This window comes from Barbatula barbatula, assembly GCF_947034865.1.
Source record: "Barbatula barbatula genome assembly, chromosome: 6".
Lineage (NCBI taxonomy): Eukaryota > Metazoa > Chordata > Actinopteri > Cypriniformes > Nemacheilidae > Barbatula > Barbatula barbatula.
This window is the reverse complement of record NC_136765.1, coordinates 14,719,899-14,739,149: the sequence shown is the minus strand read 5'-3', so window position 1 is coordinate 14,739,149 and position 19,251 is coordinate 14,719,899. Positions and strand designations below refer to the sequence as shown.

The following is a 19,251-nucleotide window of genomic DNA, read 5'->3' as shown; positions in this document are numbered from 1 at the left end:
AGCCTGACGCAGGGTCTCATCTGACACATACACAGTGTCTGGCACTTTCTCAAAAGTCAGTCAGACAGAAATGACACTTCAAACTTTGAAGCTCCAGTGAATTTGCATTAAGAAAAAATGAACGATTGTGGTGAATTTCATGGATGATGAACACAACAATTTATTTGTGTTAACATGGCAACCCACGCATTTGCACTAGTTAATTATACCCGATGTCTTCGCAGTTCACTGAATTCAGTATTTTATTGTTCACGTAGATGTTTGGCTGTCTATCAGACTTTCGAGAGCACTTGTCAGTTTTTTCTGTCCTCCGCAGTCTCCCCGCGGTCTCCGCCCCCAGTCTGCCTGAATGGGAACACCCAGCGCGGGATCCCCTGGCATCCATCCCGAGCACAGCAGAGCCGGTATAAGCAACGTCTTGAAGCGATTTCTATTAGTCAAAGCGGCCTATTGCAGATACAATATTTAAGTGCAATGTCATACCTGCCACAGGATGTTGTCTCTAGATCTAGAAACTGATACGACTGCGGAGGACACAGCGCCAAGCACCCCGGATGGTGGTGCGGAGACACCGTCCAGTCTCGATGTACTGGAAGAGGTATGAGACAAGCCTTATGATTGCTGCCATCGGATGATGTGTTAGATTTCCTGGTAGGCTGCAGAATGTTCTTACATTGGGTTAGCATATTCCAGTTCACTGTAAAATAGTTTTATTGTAAGCTGATTTACATTTTTTATTAACAGAAACTATTAAAGCATTTATGTTAATGTACTTCATTTTATGTCTAACGTTATTTCATCTGTAATAAAATTTGTTTGGTCATTTTGCAGTAGTCAGAGAATTACTGCACAACAAAAACACATAGATGTTGTACTTATAATATACATTAGACTAAATGGTACATAAGCAAAAGTATGTTTGAAACCCCTGGTTAATTTTTGTGGTGCTATTAAAATCAATGCCGCTGCAGTTTAATGCAGTTTTATAATGACATCATTTCATAATATTTGGCTCTAAATGTGTTGTCATATTCATTGCAGTTGCGTAGTTTATGTGTTTAGTCAGATTATACAGATTACAGATTATATACTGTCCGTGTCACAGTGATTTACAGCAGTACTTTCAATGCTTTATTGTCCCTTAACATTGTTTAAAGCATTAGATACACAAATGAAATGTTTATGTGTGTGAGAACTATTCACTATTAGGTATACATATTAAACAAAACTAGTTTTAATCCAGCAAATGTCTTTACCCCTTTAAATGGAGGTTTCAGCCTGTTCCACCGTAGAGCTTGAATTTTGCAGCTGAACAACAGTGTCACATTTGTCACTATTGGTTCTAAGTGATTTTCAATAAAACTAAATAATAATAATTTACAAATTAAAAAAACAATATTATTTAACTGTTTATTATTACATTTTACCTTTAATGTGCAATCCTGATTCCCATTACAAAAATACATACAAATTGTGACATTCATTTATTTTCTTTTTAAATATAATAAAACAAAGGTTGATGAAAGAACATCTCTTCTCTGTGCAGGTTGGTGCTTTTTTAGGGATCACGCAGTTGCATTTATGCTTGGTATTCATTCATAAAATCATTATCAGGGCAGCTGTAATCTGCTTAAGCATCTTAGATCATCATATCACGTCCAAAGTTTCACTTATCCCATAGAGTGAGGATAAGAGCAGTCGTTTCTACAATATCCTTTTGAATTGCTGACTGTTTTCTGCCGTATTCTCTTTCATGCGGGATTTCCATTATTGATGTTGCATCTCACTCCCTCACCTAAAAGCCTTTCAACCCTTATAAATATCAAAAGTGGTGGTATAAGCTGTTGTTCAGACACTCGCTGTATATTAACTGTATCGTACACTTAGATGAACCATGTGATCTCCGATACTTTTACATACTTCAGGTCATTATGTTAGTTTTAAATGTAAGCGCGTTTAATTAAGTGAACTCACCGTATTTGCCATCATTCTACTTTTCAGTAACAAATGGGGTTGTTAAACCTGGCCTGACCAATTGACACTGAAGTGGAAACGATTGAAAATTATCATCCTTCATTGAAAGAATAATGTTTAACTGTGTGTGTGCTTTATCAAAAGGAACATACAGTTAAAATACAAAACTATAATTTATATATATAGTATAATTAGTTGTTGTTAACCACACAGATCAGTTATAGCCCTTAAGATCTTATCATAGAGTTTATTAGACATCAGTCAGTGCTAAGTATGAATTAAAAGACCTGATTTAGAAAAAAAGTCCTCAGTCTAGTCAGACCTCTCACTTTTTAACTAAAATCTGTTTCCCTCCAGTGATGTGAAGGGAACTTGGAAGACTACTTCGAAGTCTACTTTGAAGACTACTTCGAAGTCTACTTGGAAGACTAATTCGAAGTCTACTTTGAAGAGTACTTGGAATTTTTAAGACTACTTGGAAGACTACTTTGAAGACTACTTCAAAGACTACTTGGAAGTCTACTTCGAAGACTACTTGAAATTTGAAGACTACTTGGAGGACTACTTGGAAGTCTACTTGGAAGACTACTTGGAATTTTAAGACTACTTCGAAGACTACTACGAAGACTCCTTGGAATTTTAAGACTACTTGGAAGACTACTTGGAATTTTAAGACTGCTTCGAAGACTCCTTGGAATTTTAATTCTACTTGGAAGTCTACTTTGAAGATATCCTACACAAAACGACAATCTATATAACGTTGGAAAGCTCTAAGTCTCTAGTTTTAAAATCCTTTGTCCGTTTTGCGATAGGACAAATGTAGTAAAAGTACAAATTAATTAAGGACACACAGGCGGGCTAAAGTGATTTTATATCGTAAAAACCCTATATCCTACACAAAACCTAAATAAATATTGACAAACTATATATCACCGGAAACCTCTAGGTGTATTTTTTTCAAATTTCTTGTCCGTTTTGCAATAATGCAAACATAGTGAGAGTTATTTAGTTTTGTAATGCATATGAGTGTTATGACCCTAATATCCAATTCAGATCCTAAACAATCTTGACAAAGTATATATTGTTGGAAGTCTCTAGTTAACTGATATCTGTGGTTAACAACAACAAATTTGATTTAACACACAAAAAAATAACATAAGACATGGAAAACCACCCATACAGCATGGCTCCTTAAAAAATATAGTTTTGTATTTGTACTGTATGTAACTTTTGACAAGGCACACACACAACAATTAAACATTAAAAAATAATTTCCAAGGGTTTCCACTCCAGTTTTAATTGGTCAGGCCAGGTTTAACAACCCCATTTGTTACTTCCAAGACTACTCGGAAGACAAATAAAATAACTGTATTTTTAAGACTACTTGAAAGACAAATAAAATAACTGCATTTTAAAGACTACCAATGTCCAATGTGCACTTTATTCAGCAGATATGTAAATTAAGAGGTTAAAGAACAATGCTTAAAAGAAACATTATATATGAGAAACATGAGGACATATTATGATCCTTCGACCAATAGTGTATCATATCAGAAGCATTGAGATCAATAGATGCAATTCTCTCATTGATTTACTTATTCTATTTCCCTCTTAGTTTTTCAAGTTTTAAAGTTGATATTAGGGCCACACAGTATATACAGTAGTTTTGAACTAAGGACAATTTCGATTTACTTTTCTTTATGTGTCCTTTCAGTTTAGTTTCATGTTTGTTGTGGTTGACTATTGTCTTCTCCGCCCAATAAATTTTATATTAGAAGATTTTCACTTTTTTGTATTTTAGTGCTATTAGGACTATTTCAAATATCTTAACATCACATTTTAATATGTGAGGGCATGTCAAAACTTATGAATGGCCTCAAAACACAGTGAATGCAGTTGTAAAAGGTTTCAAAATGTATAACATACTTCAAGTCAAAAACTAAAACAAAATCACTTTCTAGTTTAAAAGCCATAGAAATTAATTAAGATTTTTCTTAAAATCTTCTCGCATGATACTTTCTGTTTTCATTTCAGTTAACAAAAATGCTTTTATTCCATTTTCATTGATTGTAAGACTTTAGTGCACCACAATGTGCTGATGGTCCTTTCTCTCTGCATCTTTTTTGTTCCATGTAGCAGCATCCATTAAAGCAGTCTTTGAGTGCCTCTATGTGCCGTGAGACATACTGGCGTTGCCTCCTCCTTTCCTTGCTCATGTACTGCTGCCTGGGTGCCGTAGCTTGGTGTCAGCTCACTGAAGTCACAAAACTTAGCTTTGATTCCTCCAGTATGTTCCACGGTGCCTCCATGAAGACTCTCAGAGGTCATTCCATGAAATTCAATGCCAGCCCTTGCTCTGATGGCTATGTGTACATCCCTTTGGCTTTCCTGCTCATGCTCTACGCCGTTTACCTCATGGAATGTTGGCATTGCCGCTCCCGCAGTGAGCTCCAGTGCAGGGCCAACATGGACAGTGTGTATGAGAGGGTTCTGCGCATGCGCCATGCACGACCGTGCGTTTGGTGGAAAGCCATCAGTTATCACTTTGTACGGCGAACTCGACAAGTAACACGGTACAGGAACGGAGATGCCTACACCACCACACAGGTTTACCATGAGCGTGTTAACACGCATGTGGCAGAAGGAGAATTCGACTACAGTCGTTGCGGCATGAGGGACGTTTCGCGAAACTTACATGGGCTGGAGGGTCACGCAGCGACACGGTTGCATTTCACCAAGTGTTTCAGCTTCGCAGGAGCGGGACCCGAGAATGCTTATCTCAACCAGAGGGCAAGGTTCTTCTCTGAAATCGAGGGTCTGGATGACTACATGGAAGCCCGTGAAGGCATGCTCCTGAAGAACGTCGACTTCAAAGAGCACCTCATTGCTTACGTAGATCCTGATCGGCTGCCGTGGTACACTTCACGGGTTACGTTCTGGATGGCAGCTCTGCTCATGCTCTCCTGGCCGCTTCGAGTGCTAATCGAGTACCGTACTGCTTTCGTTCACTACCAAGTTGAGAAACTCTTCGGGTTGGAGTACAGCAACAACAGCCCATCTCCAGAAGATGTGGCTACTCTGAGGAACAGTCACTACTGTCTACCGAGAGCAGAAACGGTTGACAGCACGGAGCTAGAATGGCACATTCGCTCAAACCACCAGCTCATACCGAGCTACTCGGAGGCCATGCTGATGAACCTAGGGGCCTCGGGGTCGGATCGCAGAAGCAGTATCTCCTCCAACCGCCTCTTGTTGGACAGCTACCCAGCACAGAGTTACGGAACGCTGGTGCAGAACTGTGAACACTGTCTCCGACAGGATAGTGGACAAAGACGGCCAACCATTAGCTCCAGCTGTTCCTCCATTTTCTCACGACACACATTCCACTCCCATTTGTCCCTGGACACCTCCCATTTCTCCCTGTGTCGTATGTACGGTTCCAGGCGCACTGTGGGACTGTGGAGGAGCCGGAGCAGCACGCTTACTGAGCGCTGCTGCATGGACGAGCAATGCAGCAGGTCTAACACCAGTCAGCTGGCCCTCAACGACAGCCCACCCAATTACCAGGATGCTCGCTTTTTTCCGGTCCTTATAGTTCATCGGCCCGAGGGTTGCGGGGACTCCTCAGAGGTGAGAAGATATTATGTCCGCAGAGGCTCCTGTTGTGTGGAGACTTCGCTTTAATGTGGATTTGAAGTTGACTTTCTAAAGAAATACTTGCATCACACAGAAGATGATTGCGGAAGCAAGTAGTCTACAACGGATGAAGTGTAATTCTCATAAACTTTGTTTTGCTGTTTGCTAATATATGTGAAAAGTTAGAATGTGTCTGATTCAGCGTAACACTAAACAAATCTTTGAAATCAAAGGGCTAGTTTTACAAATGTTATTAGTAGACACCAGCCCTTATAATTTGCATTACTAACAATTGACAAGCTTTAAAGTGGAGCTCTGATGAAAAATTATAATTCTTCCATGAATTACTCACCCTCAAGTCGTTCGACAAGTCTAGGACATCCATTCATCTTCGCAATGCAAATTAGGTAGTTTTGTCGAAGTTTGTGAGCTTTCTGACTCTCGCCCATAGACAGCAACACAACTGACTTTCAAGGTACATTGCTGTCTATAGGCCGTGAGTGAACAGATGTCCTTGGCTTCTCGAAATGACTTGAGGGGGAGTAATTCAAAGCAGAGTTTTAATTTTTTGGCGGAGTTCCCCTTTAATAAACAGAAAGAAAAAGGTTTGGACTGTAGCCTTCCTCAAAAAATGCACTTGGTGGAGAAGGATTTCATTTAAAATCATATTCTTGTTGCAATTTTGCCTTATGTAACTAGACTAATTGTCATGTTTTTTACTTCATTGAATATTTCTCAGGGTTGGTTTATTTTTTAGGTCCGTTAAGGCACATACATTTTGGCCACCAAAAACAAGCAACATTATTGAACATTATGCCCCAATAGCTGGGGATGTCACACCATATAGTAAGTTGTCAAAATGAAACCTCCCATTAGCCTTAATCTGTCTTTACAGTTACATATTAAACAAAACACAACAGCAAAATGTAACAAATAATGTCCAAAAATGTTGGTATATTGTTATATGGCAAATGGTAGGCCTACTCCTCAAAAAACTCCAGCCTTCATTGTATAATTGACCTTTGCCTTAATGTATTCTATTGGGTTTATATTCTTTTCTCTGTTTACCCAACAGCTAAAGTAGAAATTAGTTAGTTTGGAGGACAGCATTGTGCTCTGTTAAAATTATTGGATGTGCCAACCAGCCCTGGCCTTTATATGAATGTGATGACATATGTTTGTTAATGCTTCAATATTTTGATTGTACAAATATTTTCTTGATTTGTCTGATTTCTTGATCGTGTGATTGTTTTGCATTAATCTATTTATTGCTTTTTATTTAATAACAAAACATGCATTGCAGAAGAAACACAATGATTTCATATTAAGTGTTTTTATAATGAATGTGAAGGAAAGAAATCCCTGAGATTAAGAAAGCGAGGAATGACAGACATTGCTAAATATTCTCCAACATTTTTGTTAATGCCAGATGGTTTGATCGTATGTTAGTATCGAAGAATGCGATGTCTGATAATGCATATACAAGAAAGGTGCATGGCACCTCGCTCACATTGAGACAATTTGTATTGTTGTGTTTCCATCTCGTTGAAAACTGTTCCTTTAAAGAGGTTTCCAGAAACAGCAATACGGTCATTTACAAACTTATATACCACCAGTGTTTGTTACATGAGCAATTATATTGAAAATAAACTGGCTCACTAATGAGCTTCAACAGTTTCCCTTTAAACCAAACGTCCTGAAAGTTATGGTGAAAGGACGTATACCTACCGCAGGCAAGAAATGCAGTAAAAATGGCAGTGACTGTTAAAAGTTTTTGCAAAATAAACTTCTGCCGACGCTTAAATGTCTCTGTTTTATTTACCTAAATGGTTACTATGTGGAAATATGCTCGTCCTTTAATTGTTTATCAGTTGTTTAAAGTAAACTATGAACTGGATGATAAAAAGAATGAAATAATGAAGCATATGAATATATGCTAAATTATATCCAATAGATGTGTGAAAAAATACATTTATTTTATAGCCTAGCCTATAGAGCTGTGACAAAAGGTGTAGCTTTTTCAATCCTGTTGACTGGCCACGCTAAATGAACTTTATTATTAACATAATTTATAAATGTATTACATTATTTTAAAACAACGATTGGTGCTCAAGTCCTGCTGTTAGGAGTCAACCCGAGTTATTAAAACGAGGCGAGACAAAGCAAGCAGAGTGTTTGTATAGAGAAGGTCAGTCGCTCTACTGCGGAAATAGCGCGTCTGTTGCTATGCCAACGTCTGACCTGAGGAGCTGTAACTTTATGCAGGTAGTCAGCGAATTGCATTTCTTTCTCTATTCAAATCTTTTCCTATTTAAATCCTTTTTCTAATGTCCTTCTTCCCAGAGTCAGAGCTTTGATTTAAGATGCTTTCTCGGCATGTTTTGCTTGCACCGTACCGTAAAATAAATAGTTTGTTTTCTCTCCGACGCGTTTGCGATTACGCCTTTCTGACGCTTCTACTGCCTCCTGAGCACCGCCGGTGGTCCGCCGACTCATTGCTATCTGGGGTACCTTTGACACATTTGGAAAGGTATTTTAATATTAAGTATTAACGTTCCTCTGGGACGTAACATACATTGCAAAATGCATTGATTGCAGTGACGTGGGACGTGATTTGTGCAGCGGTCGGTGGAGGTCTGAAAGATATCACTGAAACAATAGAGAGGCGTTTCTCTTCACATAGTTTGTTGTGTGTTCAAAGGGTCCTGTCATGTATAGTGAAATGAAAAAAGCAGGCATCCAGATTTCTATTAATAACTCAGAAAGTTTGACCAAAGAAATATAAATAACTGATGTCTCCTGACTCTAAATTTGTTCCCTTTTTTAGTTTGTTCTCCTCATCGCACATCATGAATTTACAGCATGCTACACGGAGACCAGAAAACCATAATAAGTTTAGAGAGAAACGCCTTTACAAACGATTCTTGAATAATGCATCCCAGGGACTTTCTTTCTCTGAAGAAGTGATGTGTGAAATGGGGCCCATTTCATACAGAAAACATGATTTTAGTGGCCTTTTTCATCCTACGGGCCATTTTGCATCAGCTACCACATTAAAAGAGGTAAAGAAGCATAAAAACAAAGACATGCATTGCAACATTAATTCTCTCACTAGAGAAACACGATGTGATTCGCTGCAGGCTTTTAAAATGTATAGCGGTCGGAGCAAAAGGGTTGATGCCTTAGCATGGACAGGGCAGATCAATTTGCACACCTGCCTGAAGCAAACTTCTACAGAGGATTGGGAAGCTCAGAGCAGGAACAGAAGGTGTCAGGAGTTTGTACAGAAGAAGCTTGGCAAGACTACCGAACAGGGTTTCATCAACCAGCAGATCCCCAAAGATAAATGCCCAAATAAGTCTGGTCACCTGTTGCCACTGAGGAAACAACACAGGTAGGTTATTGTCACAACAATTCCTTTTTCGATTCTTTCCATTTAAAATATAAACTTTAATACACATATTATGTATGTCAAATTAGTAACATTTTCTTGCACTTTTATGTTGTGTCTGTCTTTCATGAACTTGCAAAGGGCTTTAGGTTATGTGTCATCTCCAGTGAGTGTGCTGAATTGCTTAAATAAAACAGCAACCACAGTGGGTGTCAAGCGCATTGAGATCCCACTTGTCCCACGTCCACAGGTCATCCAGAATCCATTTGACGGCAGTCATGTTTTTCATACAAAAAACATCTCTAAGCAGGAAATCTTCGCAGGTAGGATTAAATATGCGTTGGCTGAAGTATGTGCAAAGTGTTATGTGAAATGTCCCTTTTATGCTCTGGGTTTTCAAACAAGCATTGTCAAACGTTTGCTCACACTTTTTGATCTATGAAGACTTTTAAATGCTTGAAATTGGTTTTGTAAACAAATATAAACTGTTTTTATTCCTTAAAGAAATAAAAACAACACCATGTTGTCCAATTTACAGAAAAACACATTTTTATAATTGAAAATATAAAGATATTTCTGACATGAACAGCTTTAATAATTTATATTGGTGGCTCTAAATATGTAGTTTAATGCAATGTCTTATATCGTCTCTTGTAGGAAAACGTAGCTCTGTGAGAGAAGTACAGTTGGATCTGCCAGAATATGACCCTGAGCTGGATGACCTCAGACCTCCTGAGTTCACCAGACAGGAGGTCACCAGACAGCTGCTGCACTGCAAGCCTGTGGCAGAACTCTCCTCTCTTCACTATGCAGTGGACAAGTGGAGAAGATTTTGGAACATCAGTCAGTAGATCCTTCTTTTTCATTCTTTTTCTAAAACCAGATATTCTAGATTTTTTTAGCTGTAAATATTCAAACACATCAATATAAACAGATGAAATGTGTGTGCTAAAACATCACTGTATAGTTATGTATAATATAGGATAATATTGCTATTGCATGAATTGCTCTCATGGAAACAGATTTTGGATAATGATTGTCTTTCATCTAGAGTTGCCCTTGCACAGTTCGACCACCGAGGGCCTAAAAAAGGCTCTTATTGATCCGAATTATTCTGTGCGGTTGAAGGCCATCATCATTTGTGCTTCAGGAGCAGTTCATGGACTACAGCAGAATCCCGAGCCAGGTGAAGCAGGTTAATCTGTCAGCTAGGAAATCCCACATTTTATGCAATGATATGATATATGTTAGGGATAATGTACAGGCTGTTGTTATCGCAGAAATAAGCCCCGACAGTGTGATCAGGCTTGTACATTATCCCACTTATTACACGGCTACTTGCCACATGAGAAAAATCTGGACATATTTTATTGGCAAATTTTTACCAAATGTGGACCATTTTTTCTAGCTCAATGTGAGAGACGGAAAGCGCCGGCAGTAGCTCAAGAACTGCAAGATCTCATTGTCTCGGCTCTTGATGATCCTGTGAGGAGTGTTCAAATGGCTGCTGCAGTGTACCAGTATGTTATAAGGACTCCCAACTCACAAGCCAAAGACATACTCCAAAGCACATTAAAACAAGGTGAATGGTTTTACCAAGATCCAAAGATATCTTATGTTTTATACTTATCCAATACCACAAGCACGAAATCTGACCTACAGATGTTCCCTAAAAAGGAGTATGATTTGTTGTGACTCAGACCTTTCAGGCACAGATGCTGACAGCTGGATGGCGGCACAGTGCCTGGCGATACACGGCGATACAGGTCAGGCTGTCATACAGAGACTTTTGTCCCAGCACTTCATCTGTGATTCTCCTTCAGATCAAAAGCAGTCGATGGTTTTGCTCTCCAGAATTAGCAGAAAATCTGTAAGTGATTCTTTTTGGTGTGTCTCTCTCTTTATTTCTGACTTGACAACTTTGTCCTATTCACAATAAATTGTTCTTTTTAGCAAATGTATATTTTTTTATTCAGACTCTAGTGCGCTCTCTTCTGGCTGAAGAATTAAACAACTGTAATTGGAGAACTCGTTTTCAGGCCTGTAATAGCATTGCACAGCTCAGAGGTCCAGTCAATAAGGTATTATGATATTATTTCTTAAAGAGACAGTTCACCTTAAAGTGAATATTCTGTCATCCCCCTTATTTTCATATACTAGTTTCTGTTCCTTGTGACTTAAAAAGGGAAGACAAACAGCTGTGGTCACTTTCAATGGAATTACTTTTATATATTCTGTTAACTAACTGTTAAATAATAATTTCTTCCCTGCTTTCGTACCTCTATTATTCTTTCCTACACAGTGAATGTCGAACATACTGATCAAAAATGTTTCTGTGCAGGATCTTTGCAGCAAACTGATCCACTTGATGTGGAATGACTGGAGCTGTGATGTTCGTAGAGCTGCAGCTCACACTCTGAGTAAACTGGACATGGACACAGATCTGCAAAATGAGCTGAGGTTATTGACCAAACAGACGATTCTGACCTATAGGCAAAATGCTTTACAATCTGCTTTATGGCTTCTGCATCCATTAAATTCATTCCTAACAAACAACTTTTCCATAGTTTGAAGCTGAAGGAGGGTCCGAATGTTCTGCGATTAAAAGCGCTAATATTCATTGGTCAGCTTAACATAATGACACCCAAGCTACTGCCCAGTTTTCTGCAGTGCTTTAATGATGACTGTGTGGCTGTGCGCACACAAGCGTGCTTGACTGCTGCAACTCTGATGATTGAAGACCAGGCGGTGAGAATTTAAGCTTAGTCTACGCAATAGACCAAATTTGAGGAAAACTTGTGGTTCAATGGAGATCTTTGATAAAATAGAAGCATGGAAATTGCATATGGATATGAACTCCTTCCTTTGAATGACTGCATTAATTTCATGGCTAATAAAATGTGTTCACAGGCCCTGGATCAGCTAATAAACTTGATGCAGAATGACCCATTATGGGAAGTAAAAGTGGAGGCGATTAATGGTAAGCTCCAGAAAGATTGCAACGAAAGTAATTTATGTTAAATATATTTCAATTGCACCATATTACTTAAAGGGAATGTTCCCCTAAAATGTAAAAAGGTTTTGTCATTATTTACCCATTAAGAATTCCATAACTATGTAGAATTCCATAAAACACCAAGGCAAAACACTGATTCTGCAACAAGAAAGCACAATTAACGTGTTAATATGACTTGTGCGCTATATTTAAACTTCGGACACAGAATTGTTTTGTTTTTAATGAATAATGCATTTATTATTTTTACATAATATTATGTACTAATATTACATCTAACTTTGAGCGTTACTATTTTCCTGTTTCAAATAAAGCTATTGGAAAAATAGGTTGCATGACCCGAACTCTCCAGGAGTTGTTGATGTGGGCTCTACATCTGGAGGAGGAGCCCTGTGTGCGCATTGCTGCCTGTGAAGCCCTGAGCACTTTAGAACCAAAAGACCCAGAACTACAACAGTTTCTACAAGAACGCTATGCAATGGAACCTAACTCTGAGGTTCAATGGTATGTGCTTAGATTAGAGTCATTTTTGGAAGCAATGTTCTAAAATAGTTTTTGAATGCTAATACAATTCATATAACCACCAAGGCACATTGAAGGACTTTTAAAAAAACACGGACACAGACTGGAAAAAGAGGAAAGCAAGATTCATGAGATAAAACAACAGGTATTATCAGACACAGAACAAATACATTTTTACTTCAATACATTTTACACTAACTACAAGTTTCTGTTTACCTGTTGTACTGTAGGTGGATCTGCTGTGTACAAAACATAGCATTTCACTCGAAGTGCTCAGAATGGAAGAGATGGAAAAGCACCAACAACAAATTATTGTGCTGAATGTACCACTTAAATTTAAAGGCCATTAAAGGAGCATTGAACAAAATCATTTGAGCCATTTTCAATAGGCAAGCTAGTTTCCAATAATGTTCTGGTGAATCAGAAATGCAGCAGCTGGTGTCTAGTGTACTTGACATATAGATATATCAGTAATAGGACAATACATGTAGCACACAAACTATTAATAGAATGATGGAATTAGAAGATTTATTTACAATTAAGAAATACACAATGCATAAATGGAAAGACCATAAACTTATTTACATACTGTGTAGATATATCAACAGACACTGTAGGATGTCACAGATTCTTATTAGTGATCACAAGAGAAACATATGTCAAACAAATCAAGATAAAGGGAAATAAAAAAAGCAACTGCAGCCAACTGTTCATCTTGACAACAGTGTTGCAATTATTTATTTTTTATTTCAAAAATGTTTAAACAGACCCAGATAACCACTAGTATGCTAAACAAAAAACAGTAGGTACAACTAAACATTATTTGAATTTTTTTTAAATGCTTTATCAACTGACCCATCTTCATTGTTGATCTGTGGCTGACTCCGTCTCTTAAGAACTAGCTTGTACAGATTCTCAACTTCAGTGACCTGAGCAAGTAGTTGTGTCATGGCATTATTCTGATGAAGAGTGATGGAAAGATTATGGGCATAGACACATAATAAATAGAACATGATTTCTTCAAAAAAAGGTAAAAACATAAATCAGAACAATAATGACTAGTACTTGTATTCATTTACATTTAACGTGTAAGGGGTGGATGTTAAGAAAACCCCCATCACACATGATGCTACCATACATGGCTGATATTCATTCGCTTGCTGCCATTCAAAACAACAGCAATGCTTATACCGTCCAAATACACTGCTCAAAACAAATAAAGGGAACACTTAATCATCACAGCTTAACACCAAATCAGTTAACCTTCTGCAATATCAATCAACCTGGTAAGAAATCATAAGGGATTGTGAACCATTTTACTTGTTTTGACCTTGGCATTGTTAGCGCCACGCTCTTACCCGTGAGCGACAGAAGTGTGGGGATGAAATCCTCAGATCTTATGCTGGTGCAGTGCCCTCCTGGTGCATGATAATGCCTGGCCTCATGTGACCAGTCTTTAGGCTGTAGGCATAGATGCCATTGACTGGCCCTCACGTTCCTCTGGGATTTCAAGTATCCAAAGCCATCAAGTAGCACCATAGAATGTCCAGGAGCTCACTTTTGCTCTGACCCAGGTCTGGGAGGAGATCCCCAGGACACCATGTGCCATATCACCAGGAATATTCCCAGACATTGCTGGGAGTTCATCAGGGCACGTAGGGCCATGCACATTACTGACTAACATTATGATTTACGGTGGTGAAACTCAAACGAGTTGAATAAGCCAGTAATATCATTTTTATAGCGATTTTACTGTAATTCCAGCCCTTAAATGCGTTTATGATTTTGGCTTTCGCTGACCATTGTCACATTATTTTGATCCCACAAAACATTATGCAAAGTATATAAGTGGAGAGTTTTAACCTGGATATTTCGTTCATTGAGATCTAATATAGTGTGATTTAGGTGTTCACTTTATTTTTTCGAGCAGTGGATATAGAAATAATAACCTTACCAAACTGCTCAAAGAATCCTCAGTTGTTGGAATCGCTTGAACCATCTTAATTTTTACTTCCAAATTCTGAATGAACTCCACTATCATCCCCATCAGTTCTACCACATATCTGTAGACAAAATAATTTAAGAATGATTCAAGGCGCATAATGTCATATACACTACTGTCTATGGGTGAGAGTCAGAAATCTCTCTTTAAAACAACCGAATATAAACAGAGGTCCTAGGGTTTTCGTACGAATTCAGGGTGAGTAATTCATGACAGAATTTTACTTTTACTTTTACAAAAAAATTCTTTTGAGCATGGAAAACAACATCACTTGCATTGCTGTAGCACAATTTTAAAAGCCCCCAAAAACATTTAATCCAATAATTACATGGCATATTATTAATTCTGACCTGTTAAGATCAGCCTGAATGGGCAGATTCTGCTGACACAATGGTTTTGTGAGCCGTTCTCGCAGGACTGTCTGTTCTCGCAAAACATCCTGAAGGTGAGATGTGAACTGTTGCAAGGAAGCAAATCTTTGGCCTTACAACAAAACATATTTAGTAGTCAAATCAAGACATTATTCAAAATAAAATATACACGAAAATATAAATGCAACATTACTGAGATAATAGCTGTGAGTTACATCCGATCCATCTCTTTCCAACTTCAGCAAGTCTAACTCCAAATTTGTCTAAACCAAGATGGAAAAATTATGGCATTTATTAACATTTTGCATATAGTTGGCTGATGTAATAATTTGATGCCTTCAATTTAATTTCAACCTGATCAAGATCTTGTTTGATTCTGTTCAGCTGGTCAACCTCAAGTAAGGTTGAAGAAAATACTTCAGACTCTTGTGGAACAGCCTTAAGTTCCTTCTGTAAAATCCACAACATGATAATCCATCAAATTCTTTATCACAGCCATTGAAGAATCAGTGTCACAAAACCAGTGTTATGTTTACCTGTGTCATGGTGCCTGCGGCTGCACATCTGGCTAAAATCTTAGCGGCAGGTGTTACTGTGTAAACATTGGGGTCCCAGGGATTCATAACACGTGTTCCCAAACCTGATGTATATATGTGTAATTAAAATTCTGAATTAAATAATAAAATGAAACATAGGACAGTGTTATTTTAACACAACAGTAAAGCAATGCATATCTAATGCCCACTTGAACTAATTTCTGAGAGAAAGTCAAAATAACTGTGAGGCATTGTTAACATTATCTGAATGTCGTTTGCACTATCAAGCTAATGCGTATCTTGCTCTTTAGCTAAGACGTCCTGCTGTATTTCTTAAATGCCACATTTATTTATGCGTAATTTTAAAGCGTTGAAAAATTACTTAGCTTACCTGAATGCAACGTCTTTGGTCTATGTACGGTAAGCCTTGAAAACGTCTAGTAAGTTTTCGATCTACCCGCCTCTTTGAATACGCTCATCAAACTTACTATCTGCGCAGCAGAACTGCGCAATACGCAATATCAGAAGCGTATCCGCAGATTCACAAACAAACAATGAGAATTCTCGTTTCTGATGCAGCATGGCTTAAAGTAAAAAAAAGAATAACTGTATATATAAGAACGTCTGGCCAATAATGATAATTTGCGTTTGAATGCAGGGGTTGAACATTCTTTTATTATTTTAAATAGTGTCGAATCATGGCCGGTTATAACCCAGATAGCTTTACATTGCTGGCGTAACGGCAACGTTGGTAGTTTGTACGTGCCAGTACGATAATATTAAAATGACATAATAATTTATAAACAAAAACGGGTTTCAGTCATAACAGAAGCTTTTTTCGAGTTATGTAGTTTCTAAACAATATAAAAATCTACGAAAGCAAAGATAATGTTGTCGTAATAAAACAGAAAAGATTTATGATGCGTTTATATTTGGCACGATGTGGTAAGGAGCGGGTCACACAATGATATCAACACTCTTATAGCGAAACAGAAAACAAACAGACACCTGACGTCATTTATTTTAAACGTGATACATTTCAGCGTGCTTCATTCGCGCAGTTTGGGATATTGAGTGATACAGTTTTAGTGAAATGTCATCTGCGGCGCGTGTAGCAGCAGCCCCGGCGATGTTGTCCCGGTTCCGCGGGGCTCTAGTCGGTGCTGTTTTGGGAGATTGTATAGGTGGTGAATTTGAAGGTGCCGTGGATGTCCCTTTAGATAGGGTTCTTCAGCATCTCGGTGCATTGGAAGATGACACACGGGGCGATGGTGAGCATCCACCTATTATCTTGTAAAATCGAATAGTGTCCACCTACGATATCTGTTAGATCTAATATAGTACGATATGGCAAACAATAAATAGCCAACATTTTGCTACTTACTATATTTACTTGAATGTAATGGTTCTCCACCCCTTTTAAGGGACAGCTTCTTTTCCAAACCTGTTTTTTTTTGGCTTTTATATGATTTCCCCCAGGAATTCTTCAGTATAGTGACGACACGGCCATGATGAGGTGCGTTGCTGATTCACTTCTTATTAGGGCAGAGTTTGATGAACTAGACATGGCAAGAAGGTAAATTACATTTAGTTCAAATGGGTTAAATGGCCCTCAGTAGCAACTATTTGTTGCCTCAAGTTATCCTGACATTTTATCTAATGTATTTTCAGGTTCGCAAGCGAGTACAAGCTTGCTCCAGGACGAGGTTACGGCTCAGGTGTTATACAGGTACTGCGAAAGCTGGCATCGCCCCATCTGAACGATGTTTTCCAGCCAGCAAGAGCTCAGTTCGGTGGCCGTGGATCTTTCGGCAATGGGGGTGCAATGAGAGCTGCACCTTTTGCCCTGGCCTTCAGACATGCAGCTGATGTGCGGGAGGTAAGACAATGTTCTAAATATTATGTCCAACTACACTGTCTGAGCTTTTAGTCCCTTAGCAGTAACAGTCCTCCATCTGCAGCATTATATTAGTTTTTGGACTAAAGGCATATTGGAAGTGGTTGTGTGATATGGGTAAAGCACAACCTTAACTTCTCCGACTAAGTGTCTGTAATAAAAAACGTTGTAATAATAAATCCGAGAGGCTAATTTTCTTTCAATTTGCTTTTGCCAGTTTTCACGGCTTGGCGCAATGCTGACACACTCCTGCTCCTTGGGCTACAATGGGGCAATGTTGCAGGCCCTTGCCGTCCATCTCTCTCTCCAAGGGGCTTTAGCTCTGCCAAGTAATTTCATTGACAGACTGATTTCAGAAATGGAGCAACTGGAAAAAGAAGAGACAGCCCAGCTTGATGCTAAAGCGTAAGTGAACCACTCAAAACACTGACGCTAGATAATGAGCAACACATGTTGAAGACTCGTACATTGTGCTGTTTTTCTTCACAGACTGAATTTATCAGAGCTACCCTATTGCACTTGTTTGCAAAGAGTGAAAGAACTTATGGAAAGAAACAACGTGAGCATTGAGGAGGTCATATCCGAACTGGGTTAGTGCTGATATACAAAAATCTCTTTCATAATGGTACTCCAGCCCGATAAAGCTTAACTTCACTTTCATTTGCTTTTCTTCATTAGGGAATGGCATCGCTGCGTTAGAGTCTGTGCCCACTGCCATCTTCTGTGTTCTGCATTGTTTGGAGCCAAGGGAAGGGCTACCAGAGCGATTCGGAGGCCTAGAGAGGACAATAGCCTACAGCTTGGCTCTGGGTGGTGACACTGACACCATTGCTTGCATGGCAGGGGCAATCGCTGGAGCACATTATGGCATCGACTCCATTCCCCAGAGCTGGCAGAAAAGCTGTGAAGCTGTAGAGGAAGCTGATGTTTTAGCAAATCGATTATACAGTCTGTACACAACTCGGAGTGAATATGGCAGCGGAACTGCAAGCAGCAACAATAATCAACCGCACACACGTGCTGGTCATCAGCACACTACAAAAACTGACTGAACTGCCATTCGCAACATGCAGTCACACAATTAAGAAACTTTACCTGACACATAGTGTCGTATGCACCTCTTAACATTAATGTTTATAAAAATCTTCTTGTGCAAAAATGTTTAAAAATCTTCTTGTGCAAAAATGTTTACAATAAAAAAAAGCAAAATGCTAACATATTAATTGGTAAATAGGCTTGTGTTTTATTTATTCTTATTATACGGCACGTTGGAATGCTTGATTCTGATTGGCTAGTTGCAACATTTGCAGGTTTGTTATTCCCAGATAACATCTGCCTTTAAACCTAATAACACACGGTAACCTGGATGCAGCAAATTATTTTGACAGGTTTTTTTGACAAATTAAATATAAATTTTTATTTTAATAACATGTATGACATTATATTTACAAATGATTAAACCAAATTGCCTGTCTGTGTTATAGCAGAACAATGTACAAGCAGCCGACTGTACATTAGAATAATCTGCAAGTTTCTAAAAGGTGTTCTATTGGCCACATCATTCTAACAGGAGCCAATGTATTACCAGTAGACCCACGGATATCCATATAGTTTGTTTTAAAACCACTACAATTACCCTTTAAAACCATTAAATCTAATAGAACGTTGTTTTTAATTTAAATGTTTATTTTAGAGCTTAACCAAAACAACTACATCTTAGTCATACGAAAGTACAGTATAATTTCATACTGTATAGTGTATGCTATTTAAAATGATACCTTTTATACCCAACAATAAACATTTAGTGCTCTCATTCGCAGTAACTAGTCAATCACTGCAGATAACTGGGCTTTTTTTAATGGAGTACACATAAATGATGATGACAGAATTGTATTTTTGGGTGAATTAT

The 19,251-nt window shown here is 38.3% G+C and overlaps 4 protein-coding genes across 5 annotated transcripts; 3 read left to right on the top strand and 1 right to left on the bottom strand.

The window, feature by feature from the left end:
• Positions 1 to 493: 493 nt before the first annotated feature.
• LOC306895857 (transmembrane protein 151B) lies at positions 494 to 5,658 on the top strand (the record flags this gene model as incomplete). Its single annotated transcript, XM_079459398.1, has 2 exons — positions 494 to 598; positions 4,111 to 5,658. The coding sequence occupies 2 exons, from the start codon at positions 494 to 496 to the stop codon at positions 5,656 to 5,658; spliced, it is 1,653 nt and encodes a 550-aa protein (XP_079315524.1).
• A 3,101-nt stretch (positions 5,659 to 8,759) lies between these two features.
• heatr4 (HEAT repeat containing 4) lies at positions 8,760 to 12,886 on the top strand (the record flags this gene model as incomplete). The annotated part of the gene is made up of 13 exons (XM_079458636.1): positions 8,760 to 9,004; positions 9,143 to 9,324; positions 9,659 to 9,844; positions 10,053 to 10,187; positions 10,410 to 10,583; positions 10,702 to 10,871; positions 10,978 to 11,082; positions 11,343 to 11,461; positions 11,569 to 11,749; positions 11,912 to 11,981; positions 12,329 to 12,518; positions 12,603 to 12,681; positions 12,767 to 12,886. 13 exons carry the CDS (start codon positions 8,760 to 8,762, stop codon positions 12,884 to 12,886), a joined length of 1,956 nt encoding a protein of 651 aa, XP_079314762.1.
• On the bottom strand, positions 12,642 to 16,182 carry haus2 (HAUS augmin like complex subunit 2). The gene is made up of 7 exons (XM_079458875.1): positions 15,837 to 16,182; positions 15,446 to 15,549; positions 15,264 to 15,359; positions 15,103 to 15,172; positions 14,889 to 15,021; positions 14,491 to 14,599; positions 12,642 to 13,495 (listed from the first exon to the last, which is right to left on the bottom strand). The coding sequence occupies exons 2-7, from the start codon at positions 15,530 to 15,532 to the stop codon at positions 13,349 to 13,351; spliced, it is 642 nt and encodes a 213-aa protein (XP_079315001.1). The 5' UTR covers positions 15,533 to 15,549; positions 15,837 to 16,182; the 3' UTR covers positions 12,642 to 13,348.
• adprs (ADP-ribosylserine hydrolase) lies at positions 15,941 to 18,571 on the top strand. 2 transcript variants are annotated; one of them, XM_079458874.1, is made up of 7 exons: positions 16,159 to 16,390; positions 16,489 to 16,716; positions 16,925 to 17,021; positions 17,117 to 17,324; positions 17,560 to 17,747; positions 17,832 to 17,932; positions 18,021 to 18,571. In XM_079458874.1, the coding sequence occupies exons 2-7, from the start codon at positions 16,539 to 16,541 to the stop codon at positions 18,392 to 18,394; spliced, it is 1,146 nt and encodes a 381-aa protein (XP_079315000.1). In that variant the 5' UTR covers positions 16,159 to 16,390; positions 16,489 to 16,538; the 3' UTR covers positions 18,395 to 18,571. The 2 variants fall into 2 exon arrangements, with proteins under 2 accessions (XP_079314999.1, XP_079315000.1); XM_079458873.1 differs by having other exon boundaries at positions 15,941 to 16,716.
• Positions 18,572 to 19,251: the final 680 nt, after the last annotated feature.

Coding starts and splice junctions, on each gene's coding strand:
- haus2 (XM_079458875.1), bottom strand. CDS start 15,532: ATGAATCCCTGGGACCCCAATGTTTACACAGTAACACCTGCCGCTAAG. Junction 15,360..15,445: donor CCGCAGGCACCATGACACAG/GTAAACATAACA, acceptor TGGATTTTACAG/AAGGAACTTAAGGCTGTTCC. Junction 14,600..14,888: donor ATTCAGGCTGATCTTAACAG/GTCAGAATTAAT, acceptor TTTTGTCTACAG/ATATGTGGTAGAACTGATGG.
- adprs (XM_079458873.1), top strand. CDS start 16,539: ATGTCATCTGCGGCGCGTGTAGCAGCAGCCCCGGCGATGTTGTCCCGG. Junction 17,022..17,116: donor GAACTAGACATGGCAAGAAG/GTAAATTACATT, acceptor ATGTATTTTCAG/GTTCGCAAGCGAGTACAAGC. Junction 17,748..17,831: donor GCCCAGCTTGATGCTAAAGC/GTAAGTGAACCA, acceptor TTTTCTTCACAG/ACTGAATTTATCAGAGCTAC.